At 42.7% G+C, this 19,313-nt stretch overlaps 1 protein-coding gene across 1 annotated transcript in view; it reads left to right on the forward strand.

Annotated features, from left to right (window-relative positions):
• The window catches only part of B3GLCT (beta 3-glucosyltransferase), a 121,657-nt gene that overhangs the window by 16,196 nt on the left and 86,148 nt on the right, over positions 1-19,313 (forward strand). The window contains exons 3-4 of the mRNA XM_025364839.1: positions 7,023-7,062; positions 13,745-13,854. Coding sequence (XP_025220624.1) covers positions 7,023-7,062; positions 13,745-13,854 — 150 coding nt within the window. The remainder of the gene's footprint in view (positions 1-7,022; positions 7,063-13,744; positions 13,855-19,313) is intronic.

Raw genomic sequence — 19,313 nt, forward strand, 5'->3', positions numbered from 1 at the left:
AACTGTACTATGAGATTCTTACACAGGGGAAATGATAATACTAATTGCTTACGATTTTAAGACCTTTTATGATTAATAAAGCATGTCACACATATAATTTAATCTTCTCAATGATCCTGTTATTTGTTAAAGCAAATATTCCCATTTACAACAGAGAAAACTTAGCCTCAGAGAAGTTACCTGATTTGACCAAGGTCACATGATTTTTTTTTTTTTTTTTTTCTTTTCAACTTTTGTTTTAGGTCAAGGGGTACATGTGCAGGTTTGTTACAGGGGTAGATTGCATGTCACAGGGGTTTGACGGATAGATTATTTTGTCACCTAGGTAAGAAGCATAGTACCTGATAGGTAGTTTTTGGATCCTTGCTCTCTCCCACCCTCCACTCTCAAATAGACCCCAGTGTCTATTGTTCCCTTATTTGTGTCCATGTGTACACTCTGTTTAGCTCCCACTTATAAGTGAGAACTTGTGGTTTTTCATTTTCTGTTTCTGCATTAATTGGGTTAGGCTAATGGCCTCCAGCTCCATGTTGCTGTGAAGTCCATGTTCTCATTCTTTTTTATGGTTGTGTAGTATTCCATGGTGTATCCATACCACATTTTCTGTATCCAGTCTACTGCTGATGGGCATCTAGGTTGATTCCATGTCTTTGCTATTGTGAATACTGCTGTGATGAACATATGTGTGCATGTGTCTTTATGGCAGAACAATTTATATTCCTTTGGGTATATACCCAATAATGAAATTCCTGAGTTGAATGGTAGTTTTATTTTATGTTCTTTGAAAAATCTCTTTCCACCGTGGCTGAACTAATTTACATTCCCACCAGCCATAAGTATTCCTTTTCTCTGCAACCTTGCCAGCTTGTGTTATTTTTTGGCTTTTTAATATTAATGGCCATTCTGATTAGTGTGAGATGGTATTTCATGTGGTTTTGATTTACATTTCCCTAATGATTAGTGACGTTGAGCATTTTTTTTCATATGCTTATTGGCTGCATGTATATCTTCTTTTGAGAAGTGTCTGTTCATGTCCTTTGCCCATTTTTAAAATGGGGTTGTTTGTTTTTTGCTTGTTGACTAGCTTACATTCCTTATAGATTCTGGATATTAGGCCTTTGTCAGATGCATAGTTTGCAAATATTTCCTTGCATTCTGTCAGTTGTCTGTTTACTCTGTTGACAATTTAGTTTGCTGTGGAGAAGCTCTTTCGTTTAATAAGGCCCCACTGGTCAAATTTTGTTTTTCTTACAGTTGCTTTTGTAGTCTTCCTCATGAAGTCTTTGCACAGGCCAATGTCCCAGATGGTATTTCCTATGTTTTCTTGTAGGGTTTTTATAGTTTTAGGTTTTACATTTAAGTCTTCAATTCATCTTGAGTTGATTTTTGTGTGTGGTGTAAGGAAGGGGTCCAGTGTCAATCTTCTGTATATGGCTAGCCAATTATCCCAGCACCATTTATGGAATAGTGAGTCCTTTCCCCATTGCTTGTTTTTGTCAAAGATCAGATAGTCATAGGTGTGCGGCTTTATTTCTGGGTTCTCTAACCGGTTCCATTGGTCTATGTGTCTGTTTCTGTAGCACTACCATGCTGTTTGGTTACTGTAGCCTTGAAGTATAGTTTGAAGTTAGGTAATATGATGCTTCCAGCTTTGTTTCTTTGGCTTAGGATTGCTTTGGCTACTTGGGCTCTTTTTGGTTCCAAATGAATTTTAGAATTTTTTTTCTAATTCTGTGAAGAATTTCATTGGTAGTTTGATAGAAATAACATTGAATTTGTAAATTGCTTTGGGCAATATGGCCATTTTAACAATATTTATTCTTCCTATTCATGAACAAGGAATGTTTTTCCATTTGTTTTGTTGTCTCTGATTTTTTTCAGCAGTGTTTTGTAATGCTCATAGAGATCTTTTACTTCCCTGGTTTGCTGTATTCCTCGGTGTTTTATTCTTTTTTGTGGCTACCTTTTTTTTTTTTTTTTTTTTAAGATGGGAGTCTCATTCTGTCACCCAGGCTGGCATGCAGTGGCGTGATCTCAACTCACTACAACCTATGCCTCCCAGGTTCAAGCAATTGTCCTGCCTCAGCCTCCCGAGTAGCTGGGATTATAGGCGCCTGCCACCACATCTGACTAATTTTTGTATTTTTAGTAGAGATGGAGTTTCAGTATGTATCCCAGGCTGGTCTCGAACTCCTGACCTCAAGTGATCCACCTGCCTCAGCATTTCTCAAAGTGCTGGGATTATAGGTGTGAGCCACTGTGCCTGGCCTTTTTGTGGCTATTGTGAATGGGATTGCTTTCTTGATTTGCTGTCAGCTTGGATGTTATTTGTGTATGGAAATGCTACTGCTTTTTGTACATTGATTTTGTATCCTGAAACTTTGCTGAAGTTGATTAGATCTTTTCTAGGTATAGTATCTTACTGTCTGTGAAGAGAGATAGTTTGACTTCCTCTCTTCCTGTTTGGATGCCTTTTATTTCTTTATCTTGTCTGATTGCTCTGGCTAGACCTCCAATACTATATTGAATAGGAGTGGGGAGAGTGGGCATCCTTGTCTTGTTCCTTTTCTCAAGGGGAAAGCTTCCAGCTTTTGCCCATTCTGTATGATGTTGGCTATGGGTTTGTCATAGACAGCTTTTATTATTTTGAGGTATGTACCTTTGATGCCTAATTTGTTGAGAGTTTTTAACATGAAAGAATTTTATCAAAAGCCTTTTTTTTTTTTTTTGCATCTATTCAGATGATCATGTGGTTTATGAAAAAGCCCCGATAGATTCATAGCCAAATTCTACCAGATGTGTGAAGAGCTGCTTCCAATCCTACTGAAACTCTCCCAAAAAATAGAGGAAGAAGGACTGCTCCCTAACTCATTCTGTGAGGCTAGTATCATTCTGATACCAAAACCTGGCAGAGACACAACAAAAAAAGAAAACGTCCAGTATCCCTGATGAACATAGTTGCAAAAATCTTCAACAAAAATGCTAGCAAACCAAATTTAGCAGCACATCAAAAGCTAATCCACCACAGTTAAGTAGGCTTTATTCCTAGGAGGCAAGGTTGGTTCAACATACGCAAATCAATAAATGTGATTCATCACCTAAACACATGATTATTAAAAAGTAAAGTTAGAATCCAAATTTTCTGAATCCTTGAATATTTCTCACTTTCCTGTTTTATATTACACAGCCCTATGCATTATGATGTGTGTATTTGGCAATAATGAGGATCATTTGTGACACATTTAAAGTGCTACCTAGTCCTGTGGTAGCACTCAAAGTCCTTGTGACTTTGAGTCCTGAATGACAGGCGTAAGGCACTGGTCGTGAGAACCAAAGTGTTGAAGTTCTTTGTTTTGTGTTTTTTTTTTGAGACAGAGTCTTGCTCTGTTGCCCAGGCTGGAGTGCAGTGGCGCAATCTCGGCTCACTGCAAGCTCTGCCTCCCAGGTTCACGCCATTCTCCCGCCTCAGCCTCCTGAGTAGCTGGGACTACAGGCACCTACCATCACGCCTGGCTAATTTTTTTTTTTTTTTTTTTTAAGTAGAGATGGGATTTCATCGTGTTGGCCAGAATGTTCTCCATCTCCTGACCTCATGATCTGCCTGCCTCGGCCTCCCAAAGTGCTGGGATTACAGGCATGAGCCACCACGCCTGGCCCAAAGTGTTGAAGTTCATGTCTTCTCCACCACTAGCCAGCTGTGGGACTTAGTGAACCTCGCTGTGCTCAGTCTCCTCATCTGTAAGATGGGGTAGTAGGACCTACCTCACAGGGCTGTTTTGGAGATTAAGTGTGCCTGTTTACAGCTTAGAACAATGCCAGGTCCTGTTTACATGTTTACCTGATAAGACAACAACAAATCCTATAAGCAGCCTTTTAAGAGGTCGCATAAGCCATCTTTCCTACCTGAACAAATCAAAGTAAAGAGGAACTGCTTTTGTCCGTTACATTTCTGTTGTAGAGGTAGTTGACTTCATATGAAGTGGTTGATGATAATGATGAAAAAAGGTAGGTGCCAATAATTATTGAGCATTTGCTTTGTGCACACCCTGTGCTCAGCATTTTACTATCTTGTTCAACCTACAACACAATCTTGTGAAGTGGGTCTTGTCATTATTATTCCTATTCCGGTTGAAACAGGCCTGAGATAGTTGGTGGTACAGGCAGAATTAGAGCCCAGGGCCAACTGAGTGTGATCATGAACACATCTGATTATTTTATTCAGAGTCTCTAGGGCACTGGTGGGAGATTCCATTTTACTCCTCTTCCCTTTAAAATATTCCATATCAAATTCTTTGAGGATGTCTTATCTTCTTTTAATGAAGGACTTATAAACTAAGCATTACATGTATGGATTGCAAGTGTTCAAATCTATTGTGAGTTGAAAAATAAAACCTGTGTCACCTGAAAAATAAAACCTGTGTCAAAGGGTGACTTTAATATGCGTTTTCTTGACTAGCATAGGAGCTGTCTGTGGGGTAGAGATTAACAGCAAATCTCTTTTGTATGTGAATAGCAATTCAGTTGACTTATAAAACCTTGACAGTGAGCACATTTTGATTGATACTGATAGCGTAAGAAACATGTGGCAGCAGAAATAATAAAACAAACCATGTGTTACCTTCATCTTAGGAAGAACTAAGTCTTTTCACAAGGGAAGCTGAAGACAGAATTTTAATTGTTCTGTTAATTTAGTCTAATTTTCTTTCTCACAGGGGAAATTAGTCAAGACCATTTTGGTTCCATCTCAATTCACCTAATTCAACTGTTTCTTGCATATTTTATTTTTACAGTTTACAGATTGAACCCCTTGAAATGGCTAATCATTTCCTAGCTGTTGTGTCAGTCAACAGAGCTGCTGTGCTTAATAGCAAAGAGAAGGATGTATCATTTCGTTGCTTTTCTTTGATTTCACAAAGATAGCTATCTGATGGAAAGCCCAGCTGGTTTCGCAGCTTCAGTTGCTCAGTCTAGAACTGTAGCATTCTAACTTGTTGATAAAGGTGACTTTTGCTTTCTATATTATTTTTTAGCTCACTCTCAAAATCTGTTCACATCTAATGATGTGTATTTTCTACATTCTCCCAAGGAAGGCTGGGCAGGCGTTATCATGGTGGTGTGAGGAAGAGCACTGGGACCGAGTTAGGAGACCTGGGTTGCAATTCTGGTTCTGTGGCCAGAATGACTGGTGGACCTTGGGAAAATGATTTATCTTTTCTGAGCCTCTGTTGTCTCATTTGCAAAAGGGGATTGCTGGGTTGAATCATCTCCAGTGCTGTTTTTAGATCTAACAATTCTATTTTTCTAGGAGCCTCAGCTGGCAGCCAAAGCTGTGGCATCCAGAAGGCAGCTTGGCCTGGGGCAGGTGGTGGGTTGCCAGTGGAGCCAAATGGCTCCTCTGGAGCTGAGGCTGGCGCCTTCCCTGAGGGCAGGTTGTCTTCCTGGTCAGGAGTGGCATTTAGAGTAAGTCTGCGCATGCTGACTTACGGTGATAGCCTGGCTTTGGTTCAGTGCATTCAGAGAACTGGATTGAGCTTTCCAGTCTTTTTAAGTAATTTCTTCCAGGTCTTCGTATTTTATCAGGATTAAGTTGGGTGTCACTTGATCCATCCTGAGAGTTAACAAATCAGCATATAACTCTAGGTTCTCCTCAGTGGCATTTCTAGTCTCGAGACAAAGATAATTTCAGAATATGCCACTAAAGGTGGTCGCTCCCCTGTGTTTAGCTCTCTCCTCCCCGAGTGTTCTCATGGTCCCTTTGGTATTCTTAGAGGATGCATCTCTGTGGATACATCTCTTGGCTTTTAAGCTGCTCCCAATTTTGTTGGTAAGGGCTCGCGACCACATTTCTTGTTGCAGTCGTGAAGACAATTGGAGGATATTTGCCACCGTCCAATTGTCATAATTATAGCATATGGCAGTTGAAAGCAGGAAAGGGCAATTAGGGAGAAAATTCCTTCTTAGTCTGCAGAGAAGACAATGAAAATGGCAGATTTAGCTGCTGACGCTTTGCACTTTGCTAGAGAAATCTTTTGAGAGTTCCTCCCTTGATTTACACAGAGTCGAGGTCAGGTATTTCTCTGCCCACATCCAGATTTCTATGTCTGGGGCTCTCCAGCTCTTACAGTGCCCCTTCTGTGCTCCTGAATTTTTTTTTTTTTTTTTTTTTTTTTGAGATGGAGTCTAGCTCTGTCCTCCAGGCTGGAGTGCAGTGGCACAATCTCAGCTCACTGCAACCTCCGCCTCCCGGGTTCAAGCGATTCTCCTGCCTCAGCCTCCTGAGTAACTGGGACTACAGGTGCCCGCCATCATCCCCGGCTAATTTTTGCATTTTTCGTAGAGACGGGGTTTCACCGTATTGGCCAGGCTGGTCTCAAACTCCTGACCTTGCGATCTACCTGCCTCAGCCTCCCAAAGTGCTGGGGTTACAGGTGTGAGCCATTGCACCTGGCCTCTGTGCTCCTGAATTCTAGTGACCGCCATAGGCTGGCCTCTGAGGCCCTGTGCAGGCCCCTAGGACGACTACTCAGATAGGAGAGAACATTGTGGTAATATTCTGGAAGACAGTATGTCTGCACCCAAAAGATGATGAAGTGCGGTAATTCGTGGAACTCATCTTTATGAGGAGCACCCTGCCAGAATCGAGACTATCCTCTGATATGTTCATAATGCTTTATGGTTTACAGAGCTTTAAAAATGAACCCTCCTGAGAATCTCATGAACCAGTTAAGCGGTCACTGCATCTTATACAGTAGGAAAGAGCTTCAGCTCAATCGACTTGCCCAAGATCGCATGAGAAGGGCACAGCCCAGCCTAAGAGGTCTGTCATGATGCAGAAGTACATCATTGCTCCGTGGTCCCTTAGGTTTCCGTCTCATTTCTTTAGGGAAGTGTTTCCAAGCCCCCGTTTTCAAATCTTCCTCCCATGCGCTGATACCCACCATGCACCACGCATGTTTACTCAGTGTATTGCTGGCTTCATTATGTACCGAGATTCATCTTTTTCTCTTTCATTTAAAATACAGGATTTGGAGAAAAGTGGTATATCAAGGAAAAATGACCTAGGTAAGTAATGATTTTTTTAACCTAAGAGTGTGTACTCAGGTGTATTTTGTATGAATTATATTGCCATGAAGTGATTTTTTTTTTCTGATTTTATTTATGGGGTAAATATTGTTGTCCAAATAGTCTGTCTTTAGCCCAGCCTAACGTTTGTTCTCCTGAAGATGTGGGGCAAGCACTTCTCAGATGGACATGTTGGCATGGGGTGGACTTCTGTTGACTCAGTGAGATACGTTGGATTTAATTCCCTCTGGCATCATTCATTGAGCTTCTGATAAGGATAAAGCCCCATGCCTGGTGGGCTCTGTGGGGGAACACAGAGAGGAAGGAGACGTGGTCTCTGTTATGAAGGACCCACACAGTGTGGGAGAAAAGGACAAACTGGCGTTTACGCGTGCCCCCCGGGAGTAGGTGCTCCGCTCGCTGGCCTGCAGACACCTCCGTGCCTTTCAGGAGTCAGCTCACCAGTCACGTCTTCCAGACTCGTCCCAAGCCTCCTGGCCTGGAAGCTGTAAGCCCTTCCTTTGTAAGGCATTATACTTCTATCATAGCCCATTCCTTATTTGTACTCCTTTTGAAACACCTACCCTGCCATATATTGTAAGTATCTTCAGGAATGTGACCATGGGTTAGACTTAAAACAAAAATTTCATCGGAAGCATGCCCAGTGTGTAAGGCCACACCTCTGTGTAGGGGTGAGTCTGTCCCTGAAGGGTATGAACTTTGTCAGCGTGTTTCCTCCCAGGGTAGGAAGAATGACCCAAGTCTGGAACTCAGTCAGCCAGGACCTGGACACCAGAAGCAGTGGAACCTCACAAGAGGCCCATGATGTCAGGGGGATGCGGTCCATGGGAGAAGCTTCCCTGCAGACACAGGTGGTTGGCTCACCTCTAGTTTCATGATGGATAAGCCTGGGTTCCAGGAAACAAGAAGGGAACGATAAACTCTTCTTGCTTCCTCCCCACTATTTTCCATGGAGACCTGGAAGGCGAGCTCCAGATAAGAGGGAAAAGGATAAAGGAAAGTGTTCCTTTCTAGGCCTTCTCTTCCTGGGCCTGGGTTCTGAGGGGTACAGAAGTGCAGGAGAGCCTGCCCTGCCCCCGCGTGGAAGTGGGAGAATGACCTGTTTTGGGGAGGCGTACCTAGGGCCCACAGGGGACTGTGTTGGGGTCTGTGGGGTCTGACAGCAATTGTATTTAAGGAACCACATCAATTTGTTGCTTTTTCTTCTCTGTATTATCACACCCTGTATGGTTTAGCCACACCTTTCCATGTGGAGATTTTCTTTCCTGCTACCAACTCTGGTGGCTTTGAACAGTTATTTGTAGTTTATGGGAGCAGATGAGTCTCTGGTTATTAAATGAATTAATGATGCAAGTCTGGAACATGGGCTTGAAACTACAAAGGGGAAGTTACCTTGGACAAGTAAATTTATATTCTTGCAATTGCACATGGCAAGTCGAGCGAAACCTGACTTGGTATCAGTTCATCTGAAAAAGACCCAGGGGGCTTCTTTGTCACAAGCTTTGTGTGAGCCTACAAGACCAGGAGGCTACTAAAGATCCTGTGCAGTTGCAGCGACAACAGTAGATTCAGGGCACCGAGAGCATGGCTCACAGTCAGAGCTGGGAGATAGCCTCCACGCACGGGACGCTGTTTCTCCTGCTTGCTGCCTGATTGATAGATTCACTAGTGTATGATTATTCTCACCAAGTAAACATAATTGGAGTGACGCTTTGTGCATGTGTGTTTTCGGGTGTGTGTGTATGCATGCATATTTATCTCTCAGCGTTAAATCATAAGGCTGCTTGTTACTCAGCTTTTATCAGAAGAACATCATGTTGGTTTCTCATCAGAAAAACACCAGCATGATGAAACCCATTTTTCTAGCTAATTTCTGACCAGGAAGATGAGCATTTTACAGTAGAGTGCTTTGCCCATGGTAGGTGCTCAGCAACTGAAGACATGGAGAGCATTTGGTTTCTTCCGGCTTTCAAAGAAGAATCATTGCTCTCCAGCATCCGTTTTCTATTCTAACTATCTCTCTGCCCTGCTGCCTTTCCTGAGCACTCTCTGCCACTCACCATTGGCTTTGGCTTTGCATTGGCCCTTTAGGTATCCTTGACTAATTTCTTTATCTTCCCCTTCTAGCCTGTCACTCTGATTATTACTGTCAGGCACTTAGTGTGTGGCCCATTTATTGCCCATTCCTGGAGGAGAAACAGTGACGATCCATTTTGAGTTGTGACAGTGTTTGCCGAAGGCAGATTGCAGTGAGTTTAAAGAAGTGCAGCCAAGATGATAAGGAAATCATGGAATTGTCTTATTTAGCTCTGTCGACTGGGCAGCAGGAGCTTAAGAGTCAGGTGCTTGGATGGCATACACAAAGAAGACAGCTACCAAGATAAGCTCTGGGATCTAGACTCAGCCAGAATGTGATTCAGTGAAGGGATCGCTTAGGCTGTATGTCAGAAAATATTTCTTGGTACTGGTGTGAAGAACGCAGGAATTTAAACACATAAGCTGTTTTCAGCACCAAACTGTACTAACTATACTAACCTAGTTCTTTTCTGGATTGGGTTGGGGCTGAGTAGCATGTCAGTGAACTTTTGGCATTCATTGTGATCAGGGTCACAGGAGCTCCCCTCCCCTTTAGCCTTGTCCTCGATATTAACCCCCTTGCATCCTGTTCCTTGGCCATACCTAACCGTTAGTATTTTCTGACCCTAAATTTGATTCTCTGTCCCAAACTTTCACCACTCCCTCTGTGGGGAGGGTCTTTCCACACCTTTTTTTCCCCATCTTTGGGAGAGTGTCCTCCTTCCCTCCTTTGGGAAGGCTCCGCTGCCTAGGACCCCATTTCGCTCCTGAGGCCCTTCCCCCATTTGAAAGTATTAATCTAGGCCGGGCGCGGTGGCTCAATCCTGTAATCCCAGCACTTTGGGAGGCCGAGACGGGCAGATCATGAGGTCAGGAGATCGAGACCATCCTGGCTAACACGGTGAAACCCCGTCTCTACTAAAAAATACAAAACATTAGCCGGGCGAGGTGGCAGGCGCCTGTAGTCCCAGCTACTCGGGAGGCTGAGGCAGGAGAATGGTGTGAACCCGGGAGGCGGAGCTTGCAGTGAGCTGAGATCTCACCACTGCACTCCAGCCTGGGCGACAGAGTGAGAGTCCATCTCAAAAAAAAAAAAAAAGAAAGAAAGTATTATTCTAGAGCCCAAGCCTGTCAGCATGGTATATAAATCCCTCATGATTTGACTTAACGGATCTGCCTCCCTTTCTAACTTTATCACCTACTGTACCCTGCCCCGCTCCTTTTCTCAGAAATGCCTGACAGACATGGTCGTTCCCTCAGGGATACTGCAGAGAAAACCCAGGCTGTGGGCTCTGTGGTGATCGATCCCACTGATCTGCTACCCTGTGTGTGTGTGTCTGCTGCTTTTTAAAGGAAACTCAGGACATACCTCCTCCCGGAAGCTCACCTTGCACTCGCCCCCGGTCCTCTGGGCTCCAGTCACCCGTGCTCAGTTAGCTCTGGCTTTCCACTTACTGCTTTGTGTTATAATGGCCTGCCTCTGAACGAGGCTCAGACACTCCAGGGCTGCGACTGGGCTCACTCATTCTTGCATCACAGAGCTCTACACTGAGGAGGTACTCAGAAGATGTTTGCTGAATGAATGAATGAAGCGTGCATGATTGAAGTGTAGGAGAAAGGGAGAGGCCAGCATGATTTCTTAGTAGCTATATTAAAAAGAGGACAGATACAACTGACAGGACATGACCTAGGTATGGATGGGAAGAATTTGCTTTTTAATCTTCTTGCAAATCGTCTTCCCTGCGTGGAAGTGCTGTTGTCTTCATGAGAAGACAGTGGGAGCTTTGCTGAGCTGGTAGAAGTGGCAGGAGTTGGTTACTGTGATGAACGGTGAGTGAAGGATTAACCTTTTTTTTTTTTTTTTAGAGATGTAGTCTTGCTATGTTGCTCAGGCTGACATCAAACTCCTGGGCCCGAGCAATCCTTCCATTTCAGCTTCCCAAGTAGCTGAGAGTTCAGGTCCTTGCCACCATGCCTAGCCAGGATTAACCTTTTGATAGAGAAATCTGCTCTTTAAAAAATGTATTATGAAATAATTTGAACATGTAAGAAGTTATAAAGAGAATAATATAATGAACATTTATGTATTATATGTTCATTAGGTTAAGAAATAAAACATCACCTAGATTAAGAAATTAAATACCATTAACACAGCTGAAACCTTTTAACCATTATCCTGATATGGTATTTATCATACTCATGTAATCTTTTATACCTTCACTTACTATGTGTGTATATGTTTGGTATATATACATTTTAGTATATTTATGTTTATATTGTTGCAAACTGTTGATTTGTATATTCTTTTGCAGCTTGCTTTTTTCAGCATTATAACTATGGGATTTATCTGCCATATCCATCTGGATTGATACATGTAGTACTGGTTAATTTTTATTGCTGCGTAGTATTCCAGTTAATATATCTTGTTAGTGGATATTTTTGTTGCTTTCCGTATTTTGTTTTACACAGTGCCACTGTAAGCACTTTTGTCATATATCCTTTTGCACACATCTGAGTTTCTCAAGGATGATTAATAAGAGTGGAATTTCTGAATCACTGGGAATGTGCATCCTTTTTATTAAATTTTAGAAAAATTACACTCTGAGGCTTATTTACTGCATTCTTAACAAGAAGAAATCTTTATAACTCCTCTTTAGATGTGTCAGTTTATATTAATGTTTCAGATGTAGTACATCCAAGATAAGAATTCAGTTGAAACTGAAGACACCTGTTTAAGTCTTACCCATGTGTCCAGCATATAAAGCTGAGAAGCTGGTTTAAAATAGAGACAGGTATATGGAATGTTCCTATTTATATAAACTCCTAAAGGAAAGGAATTAGGTCATATTCAGTAGGCTGTTCAGCATTTCCTTTTACATATTTCATTGAGTTTTAACCAAAGAGCATTTTAGATTATTTTTAGAATCTAGATGGCTACACTATAGAACTATCTGTTGTGTGAATATTTGAGCAAGTGAATAAATGAATGGAGCTATAGAATAGAACGTAAGAACCATCAAATAGAATGGAATAAAATTAAAATCAAATTAGGGTCTCTGAGCTGAGGTGTTAAAGAGAAATATTCTTGGTGGGGGAGAGCTTCCTTCCCAGCTCTCCCAAGGAACCAACCAATTTAATATATTTATGTTTATATTGTTGCGAACTATTGATTTTTATAGTTACTATATATTATATATTTATGTATTTATATATAAAATATAGTTAGTACAAGCAACAACCCCGCATGGCTTCGCTGACTATCTGGCTGAATGCTACAATTTATGTGGCACCTTCTTCTGCCAGCATTCCTGTCTGGTGGCAGGGTGCTGACACAATCACTGTTTTATCCATTTCTTTGTTATAGGCTCAGAACCTGGGGAGGCCTAACGTGTTTCTCTGGGGTGCAGCCTTGCTACCGCCGTTGGCAAGCCCTCTCATGGTCTTTGTGGGCAGGACATACTCGGGTTTCCTTCCTGCTCGCCGTTGTAAAAAGCTGGCTGCCTGCAGGTGCATCTGTAGCAGGCTGGTGAATACTGGCAGCATGGGGTGTTGTAGATGGTCTTTCTGCAGACTTCGTGCTAAAGCCCTGTTGCTGAGGAATTGCTGTGGCCGATTTCCTGGAGATAGCACCTAATCCTGGCTAGGTGCCTTATGAGGTAGGGTAGGGATTATTGAGTTACTTATTTGCAAACCCTTGTGAACTCTTGGGAGATGGGCAGTTACTGTTGAGTGTCATCTTAAAGGGCCATTCAGAACATTCTTGAGGTGGTGTGGTAGTGAGCTAGGACTACGTAACAAAGTACCACAAAACGTGGCTTAGTACAAGCAAGAGAAATGTATTGTCTCACAGTACTGGAGGTTGGAAGTCTGACATCAAGGTGTGGCCAGAGTTGGTTCCTTTGGAGAGCTGGGAAGGAAGGAGCTGTTCCAGGCCTCTCTCTTTGGCTTGTAGATGGCCATTTTCTCTGTGTGTCTCATACCATCTTCCTTCTGTGTGTGTCGTTTATGTGTCCAAATTTCTCCTTTTTCTAAGGAGACTGGTTATATTGGATTAAGGCTCACCCTGATGACCTCGCTTTAACTTGATTACCTCTGTAAAGACCCGATTCTAAATGAAGTCACATTCTGAGGTATTGGGGGTTAGGACTTAAAAAATATGAACTCTGGAGGACATGTTTCAACTCATAACAGGTAGCAGCACAGTGTAGGATTATGTGGGAATCGTTAAAAGCTACTTGTGAACGTTAGATTTTCAGCTACTAGGAAGGTTAGCGTTCTAGATGTTTTCACACATTTGCAGTCATTCTTTCTGACAGATGCGAGAGCACATTCTCAGTTTGGTGCCATAGACTGGGTCCGGTACAGTCAGCTTATTTGCTTGCTAACTTGTAGGAAGAAAGTTTGGCAAACAGTTTAAAAAGAGGGAAAATTTTGTCTCTAGAATTACGTACAAATTGATTTTTTTCCCCTTAAGAGTTTATTGCCTGAAGGTTTGCCTTGTAGCTATTTTTTCACTTGTTTTCAAGTTTGTTTTAATAATTGTATAAAAAGAAATACCTGAAAACTAAATTTTTTTTTGTTCTAGACTTAAAAGAAATTGTGTTCGTCATCCAGAGTCAAAGTAATTCTTTTCATGCAAAGAGAGCAGAACAGTTAAAAGAAAGCATCTTAAAGCAGGCTGCAGACCTTACACAGGTACGTAGCAATGGCTGGGGGGCTGCCAGTTACAGATTTCTTGATTACCTTGATGTTTTCCAAAACACTGGATCTGTGGAGAATCGGTTTTTATTTAGACGAGAATAACTCCTCTGGCTTATTTTGCTTACTTAATATTGAGTATTTGTTGTTGAAAATATTTTGGTCAGCTGGGCGTGGTGGCTCACGCCTGTAATCCCAGCACTGTGGGAGGCCAAGGTGGGTGGATCCCTTGACGTCAGGCATTCGAGACCAGCCTGGCCAACATGGCGAAACCCCGTCTCTACTAAAAATACGAAAATTAGCAAGGCACGGTGACGCATGTCTGTAATCCCAGCTACTCGGGAGGCTGAGGCAGAAGAATCGCTCGAACCCAGGAGGCAGAGGTTGCAGTGAGCCAAGATACAACACTGCACTCCAGCCTGGGTGACAGAGTGGTACTCTGTCTCAAAAAAAAGAAAGAAAATGTTTTGGTTAATTCCTAATGCACAAATTATCATATTCTGAATTATTCTGTGTGTGTGTGTGTGTGTGTGTGTGTGTATAAATATATATATATAAATTTAAGAGAAGTATATAATTGTGTGGGGCAACTGTGGATTTGTCACGAAGTATGATAAAAGCAAGTAGAAGAAATAACTTTTTAAAGGCAAGGCTTAAAATAGAGATAATTAACGTTCAAAATTTTGGTAACAAGTTCTAAGGCAATTTTCATGTTGGAATAACATTTTCATTAATCTTAGTGCAGTGCTTCCTCTATGAGTCTCTTAATCTGCTTTTTTAATTGGATGTCATTAATTTAACTTTTGATTTGATTTATAATGTAATATTCCAGAAGGATTATGGAGAGAAAAATCTACTCATGTAGGTACATTTTAATAACATTTAAAATAGGCATGAACAGAATATAAAGCTGCTCTGAATAATGCTCAGGTTTGGAGTGAGGGCGGATCTACCTTATGCTGCCCTATAGGTGCTTTCCTTCTTTAGCTAAGTAAGTCCATCAAGACCTCTGCGCTATGTTGTGATGGCCTTCAAGACCGAAGTGCTTGCCTGTAGTTAAATGCTATCCCTTTGTTCTCCCAGGAAAGAACTCTTTGACAGGAGACATACGTGGTTGACAGATTGCTTTCTTTCTCTTCATGGGTACTGGAAAATAAAGGGTCAGAAATGTCAGTGGAAACATAAACAGCCTTGACAGTATTCAAGGCAAGGAACTGCTGGGAATAGGGTTTATTATGCTTAATCTCTAAATGCTTTATATATAAATGTATCGAACTGTCCTGTGTCCCTGCAAGGCCAGGTTCTCTGGGCTGCTGTGCTTGAAACATCACGCTTTCTCAAAGGAGAGGAAAGTAATACATGCTATAGATAGATTGTTTTTCAGTAGTCAGAGATAGGAGCAGCTTGATAAGTTAAAAATTTTTCTTTTTTGGCTGGGCGCGGTGGCTCATGCCTATAATCCCAGCACTTTGGGAGGCCGAGGTGGGTGGATCATGAGGTCGAGAGATTGAGACCATCCTGGCCAACATGGTGAAACCCTGTCTCTACTAGAAGTATAAAAATTAGCTGGGTGTGGTGGTGTGCGCCTGTAGTCCCAGCTGCTCAGGAGACTGAGGAAGGAGAATCACTTGAACCCAGGAAACAGAGGTTGCAGGGAACTAAGATAGCACCACTGCACCTCCAGCCTGGTGACAGAGCAAAATTCTGTCTCAAAAAAAAAAAAAAAAAAATTTTTTTTTTTCTTTTTTTTGGAAACCTAACTTTTGGAGGTTTTCTCCTACTAAACCTTCATGGATTGTATTAGAGAAGCAGACATGCAGCAACCTTGACTAGCTGGCCTCTTCCGTCTGCTCTGCTGGAGGCACTAGTGGGGTAGCCAAGTGCAGGCCGCTGCAGGGTGGGGGGGAGGAGCCAGAAGCCCAGCTAATCCATCCCTCAGGTGGGTCCAGGGAAGCTCTAACTGGATTTTGCTCAGTCAGACCTTGGCAATTACTCCAAACTGTGTGATCAGTGATGACATCAGAACCACAGTTAGGCATCCCTTGTTCATATGAATTAAGAGCACACTTTTCCCTACGTCACCTGCATATGCTGCTGCTTCCAGCAGTACCTTTCGTTTTGCAGATACAGATTTGTGTTTTTTAGATTATGTATCTTCCCCAGTAGTCCTTGACATTGATATGGATAGCGATGCCCCTTGCCATCTAAGCCTAGTTGATTGCATATGCCCCTATACTTCCTCTACTGTTCATCTACTCTTATTTTTGGCCAATTTTATTTCTGTGCAAATGGACATTCATTGCTGGCTTTCTACCTGTCTTTCCGCTTCTGTTCTTCTGGGAAGAGTAGTTTTCAGAGCACCTTCGAGCAGGGCAGTGTTCCTGGGACTTGGTTTATAGTGGGGATAAGGCATGTGGGTATGTTTTGGTGGGAAGCAATAGAAATGATAAAGTATTCCTCCTTCTCCTCTTCCCCTTAGGAAAAATGAGAGTTGGCAGGATGCTGCTGGGGGCTGGATATGCCTGCTTCTTTGAGAGGCTCTGGGGCTCTGCAAAGGATAGGGCCCAGGTACAAGAGCACCAAACGCTTAAAACTGACTCTAGGCTCTGGGGAGGATGGTTAGAGGTTCCTGTGTAAGCTGAACTTGGCAGTTGTATATAGGAATGGAGAATGTGTGTTATAGTTCTCTTTGGTGTCTGTCAGGGTTGAGGCAAGACGGTAGGCAGCTGAGCAGGTGTGGATCCAGCAGAGCAGAAGGAACCTCCATTGCTTGTTACCTTGTGCCAGGATAGTTGCACCAGAGCTTGTTAACTGAAGTCCCTGTCTCTGGATCCCAGCTTCATCTTCTACCGCTCACCCCCTGGCACTTTATTTGCCGGTAACTTCAAACTTGATATGGTTCTAGGATCACTTGCCATATTAGTGCATGCTTGCATTGCTATAAAGAAATACTTGAGACTGGGCCATTTATAAAGAAAAGAGGTTCAATTGGCTCATGGTTCCATAGACTGTACAGGAAACATGACAGCTTCTGGGGAGGCCTCAGGAAACTTTCAATCATGGCACAAGGTGAAGGGGAAGCAGGCACATCTTATGTGGCTGGAGCAGGAGGGAGAGAGAGGGGAGGTGCTACACACTTTTAAGCAACCACATCTCTCAATAACTCACTCTCTTCATGACAATACCAAGGGGGATGATGTTAAACCATGAGAAACTGCCCCCATGATCCGGTCACCTCCCTCCAGGCCCTGCTTCCAATGCTGGGGATTACAATTCCACATGAGATTTGGGTGGGGACACAGATTCAGACCACATCACCTGCTATGCCCCTGTGGCTTTGTATATTGTAGATCCCGTCTTCTTGTCAAGCCCATGTATCCCCATAAAGGTATTCTGTGCACCATCTTGACCCATCGTGCTAAGCTACTTCCTTTTTGGTTCCACTTTTGTATCTTGGACAAAATTCTGTTGTATACTTTTTACCTGTCTCTTTTACAAATTTTGAGAGCAGAGAATAGACTATGTCTTCTGAGTTGATTCTTCAGAACCAAGCATTGAATCTTTGAAATTCATGATCTTTTCTTTCCCAGAGTTACTTTCTTCTCTACTGTAATAGAAGTTTCCTTATATTTCTCCTACATACAGTATGGACCTTCACCCGTACGTACACAAGCATGCACACACATGCTGTATTAAATCATAAGTTCTTTGAAGGCAAACACTTCTTTGGATCCTTCCATAACACCTTGAACATAGTAGGTATTCAGCATATGGCAACTGAATTGACTCTAAGAAATTCATCAAATGAAAATGAAAATTTAAGTAACTTATGTATTTTATTCCTATTAACTCTTAAATGGATAATGGCCAACCTCCCTCTTATTAAATATAGTAGCTATTTACTTCTCTCAGTGAAACCACAGAGTTTAGGAATAAGAGTAGAAAAAAAAATTAGGTATGAGCTGGTGCTAGAAAAATATGATCTTATGAATAATTAAATCTTTTGGAGATAATATGAAAAAGAACCAGAAGATACACTTGACTACTTTAACACAGACAACATAATAGTGACTTAAAGAAGATGGAAATCCTTCAGTATTGAAACAAAATTGAAAAAAAAAAGAAGATGGAAGATGTACTTCTTCCCACCCAACAGTCCAGTCGGTGGGGGCCTGGGGAGGCAGCTCTGCTCCGGGTTCCTCTGTCCTGTTACTTGGATGAAGTGTCTTGTCCTGCTTGGTTGAAGCTGACCTACATTCTGCATTACAGTGTGTGGAGGCCAAGCTGCTTCCTTTTAAGGATTTTGTACCTTGCAATTGTATATGTTGTGTCCCTTTATGTACCAATGTCCAGGGTATATCATGTGGGTTACACCTGGGCTGGGAAGTGTAATGTCTGGTTGGGTGGTCCTGGATTCAGCTAGAACTCAAGGGGTTCTAATCTTTAGAAGGGAAAGGGAGCATGGATACAGAGGGACAAATCAACGTCTCTGCCAAAGTCAGGATTTTGTTTCCATATCAAGGACTCACTTAGTCTGCGGAATTTATTTATTAACCTCTCATTCATTCTTTTCCTATTTGAAGACATACTATGGGCAAAGTACTGGGAATACAAAGATCAACAAGACATAATCTTGGTACTTGAAGAATGCACAGTCCCAGAGAGGAGAAGGGCCATCAGCAGGCAGTTTTTCTTTTTTTTCTTTTTCTTTTTTTTGCTCTGTCACCCAGGCTGGAGTGCAGTGGTGTGATCTCGGCTCACTGCAAGCTCTTCCTCCTGGGTTCACACCATTCTTCTGCCTCAGCCTCCCGAGTAACTGGGACTACAGGCACCCGCTACCATGCCCGGCTAATTTTTTTTTTTTTTTTTTGTATTTTTAGTAGAGACGGGGTTTCACCATGTTAGCCAGGACGGTCTTGATCTCCTGACCTCGTGATCCACCCACCTCGGCCTCCCAAAGTGCTGGGATTACAGGCATGAGCCACTGTGCCCGGCCAACCAGGCAGTTTTCAAGCAAGGTGGAAGGGCAGTGATAGAAGGGTATACATGGAACACGAAGGAGGGCCGGCCCCTACCATGGTGAGGTGGGGCAGGGGAGCTGAGGAGGGAATGTGATGCTCAAGGAGGGATTTCTGAAAGTGCTGAGCCTGGAACTGAGCCTACCTATTAGGCACTAGCTAGGTTGAGGCTGAGGCGGGAGGGGAGGGCTTTCTGGGTAAGGAGGACAGCAGGTAAGGTGGCCAGATGAGAGGCGGAAGCACAGATGTGTGTGCCCTAATGCTGTCCTGGGGTCAGCAGATGGGGGGTGGCAGTGTGGGCCACAGGCCTGGAAAGTCAGGAGGGAACATGGTCACATAGAATTGTTTATCCTCTGGGGAGCCAGACGTTTCTGGGGGCTTCTCTGAAGACTCTCCTGGTATTCTGAGGTGTATCTCTTTGGTATACAAGGTGGTTAG

Source organism: Theropithecus gelada, chromosome 17, assembly GCF_003255815.1.
Source record: "Theropithecus gelada isolate Dixy chromosome 17, Tgel_1.0, whole genome shotgun sequence".
Taxonomy (NCBI): Eukaryota; Metazoa; Chordata; class Mammalia; order Primates; family Cercopithecidae; genus Theropithecus; species Theropithecus gelada.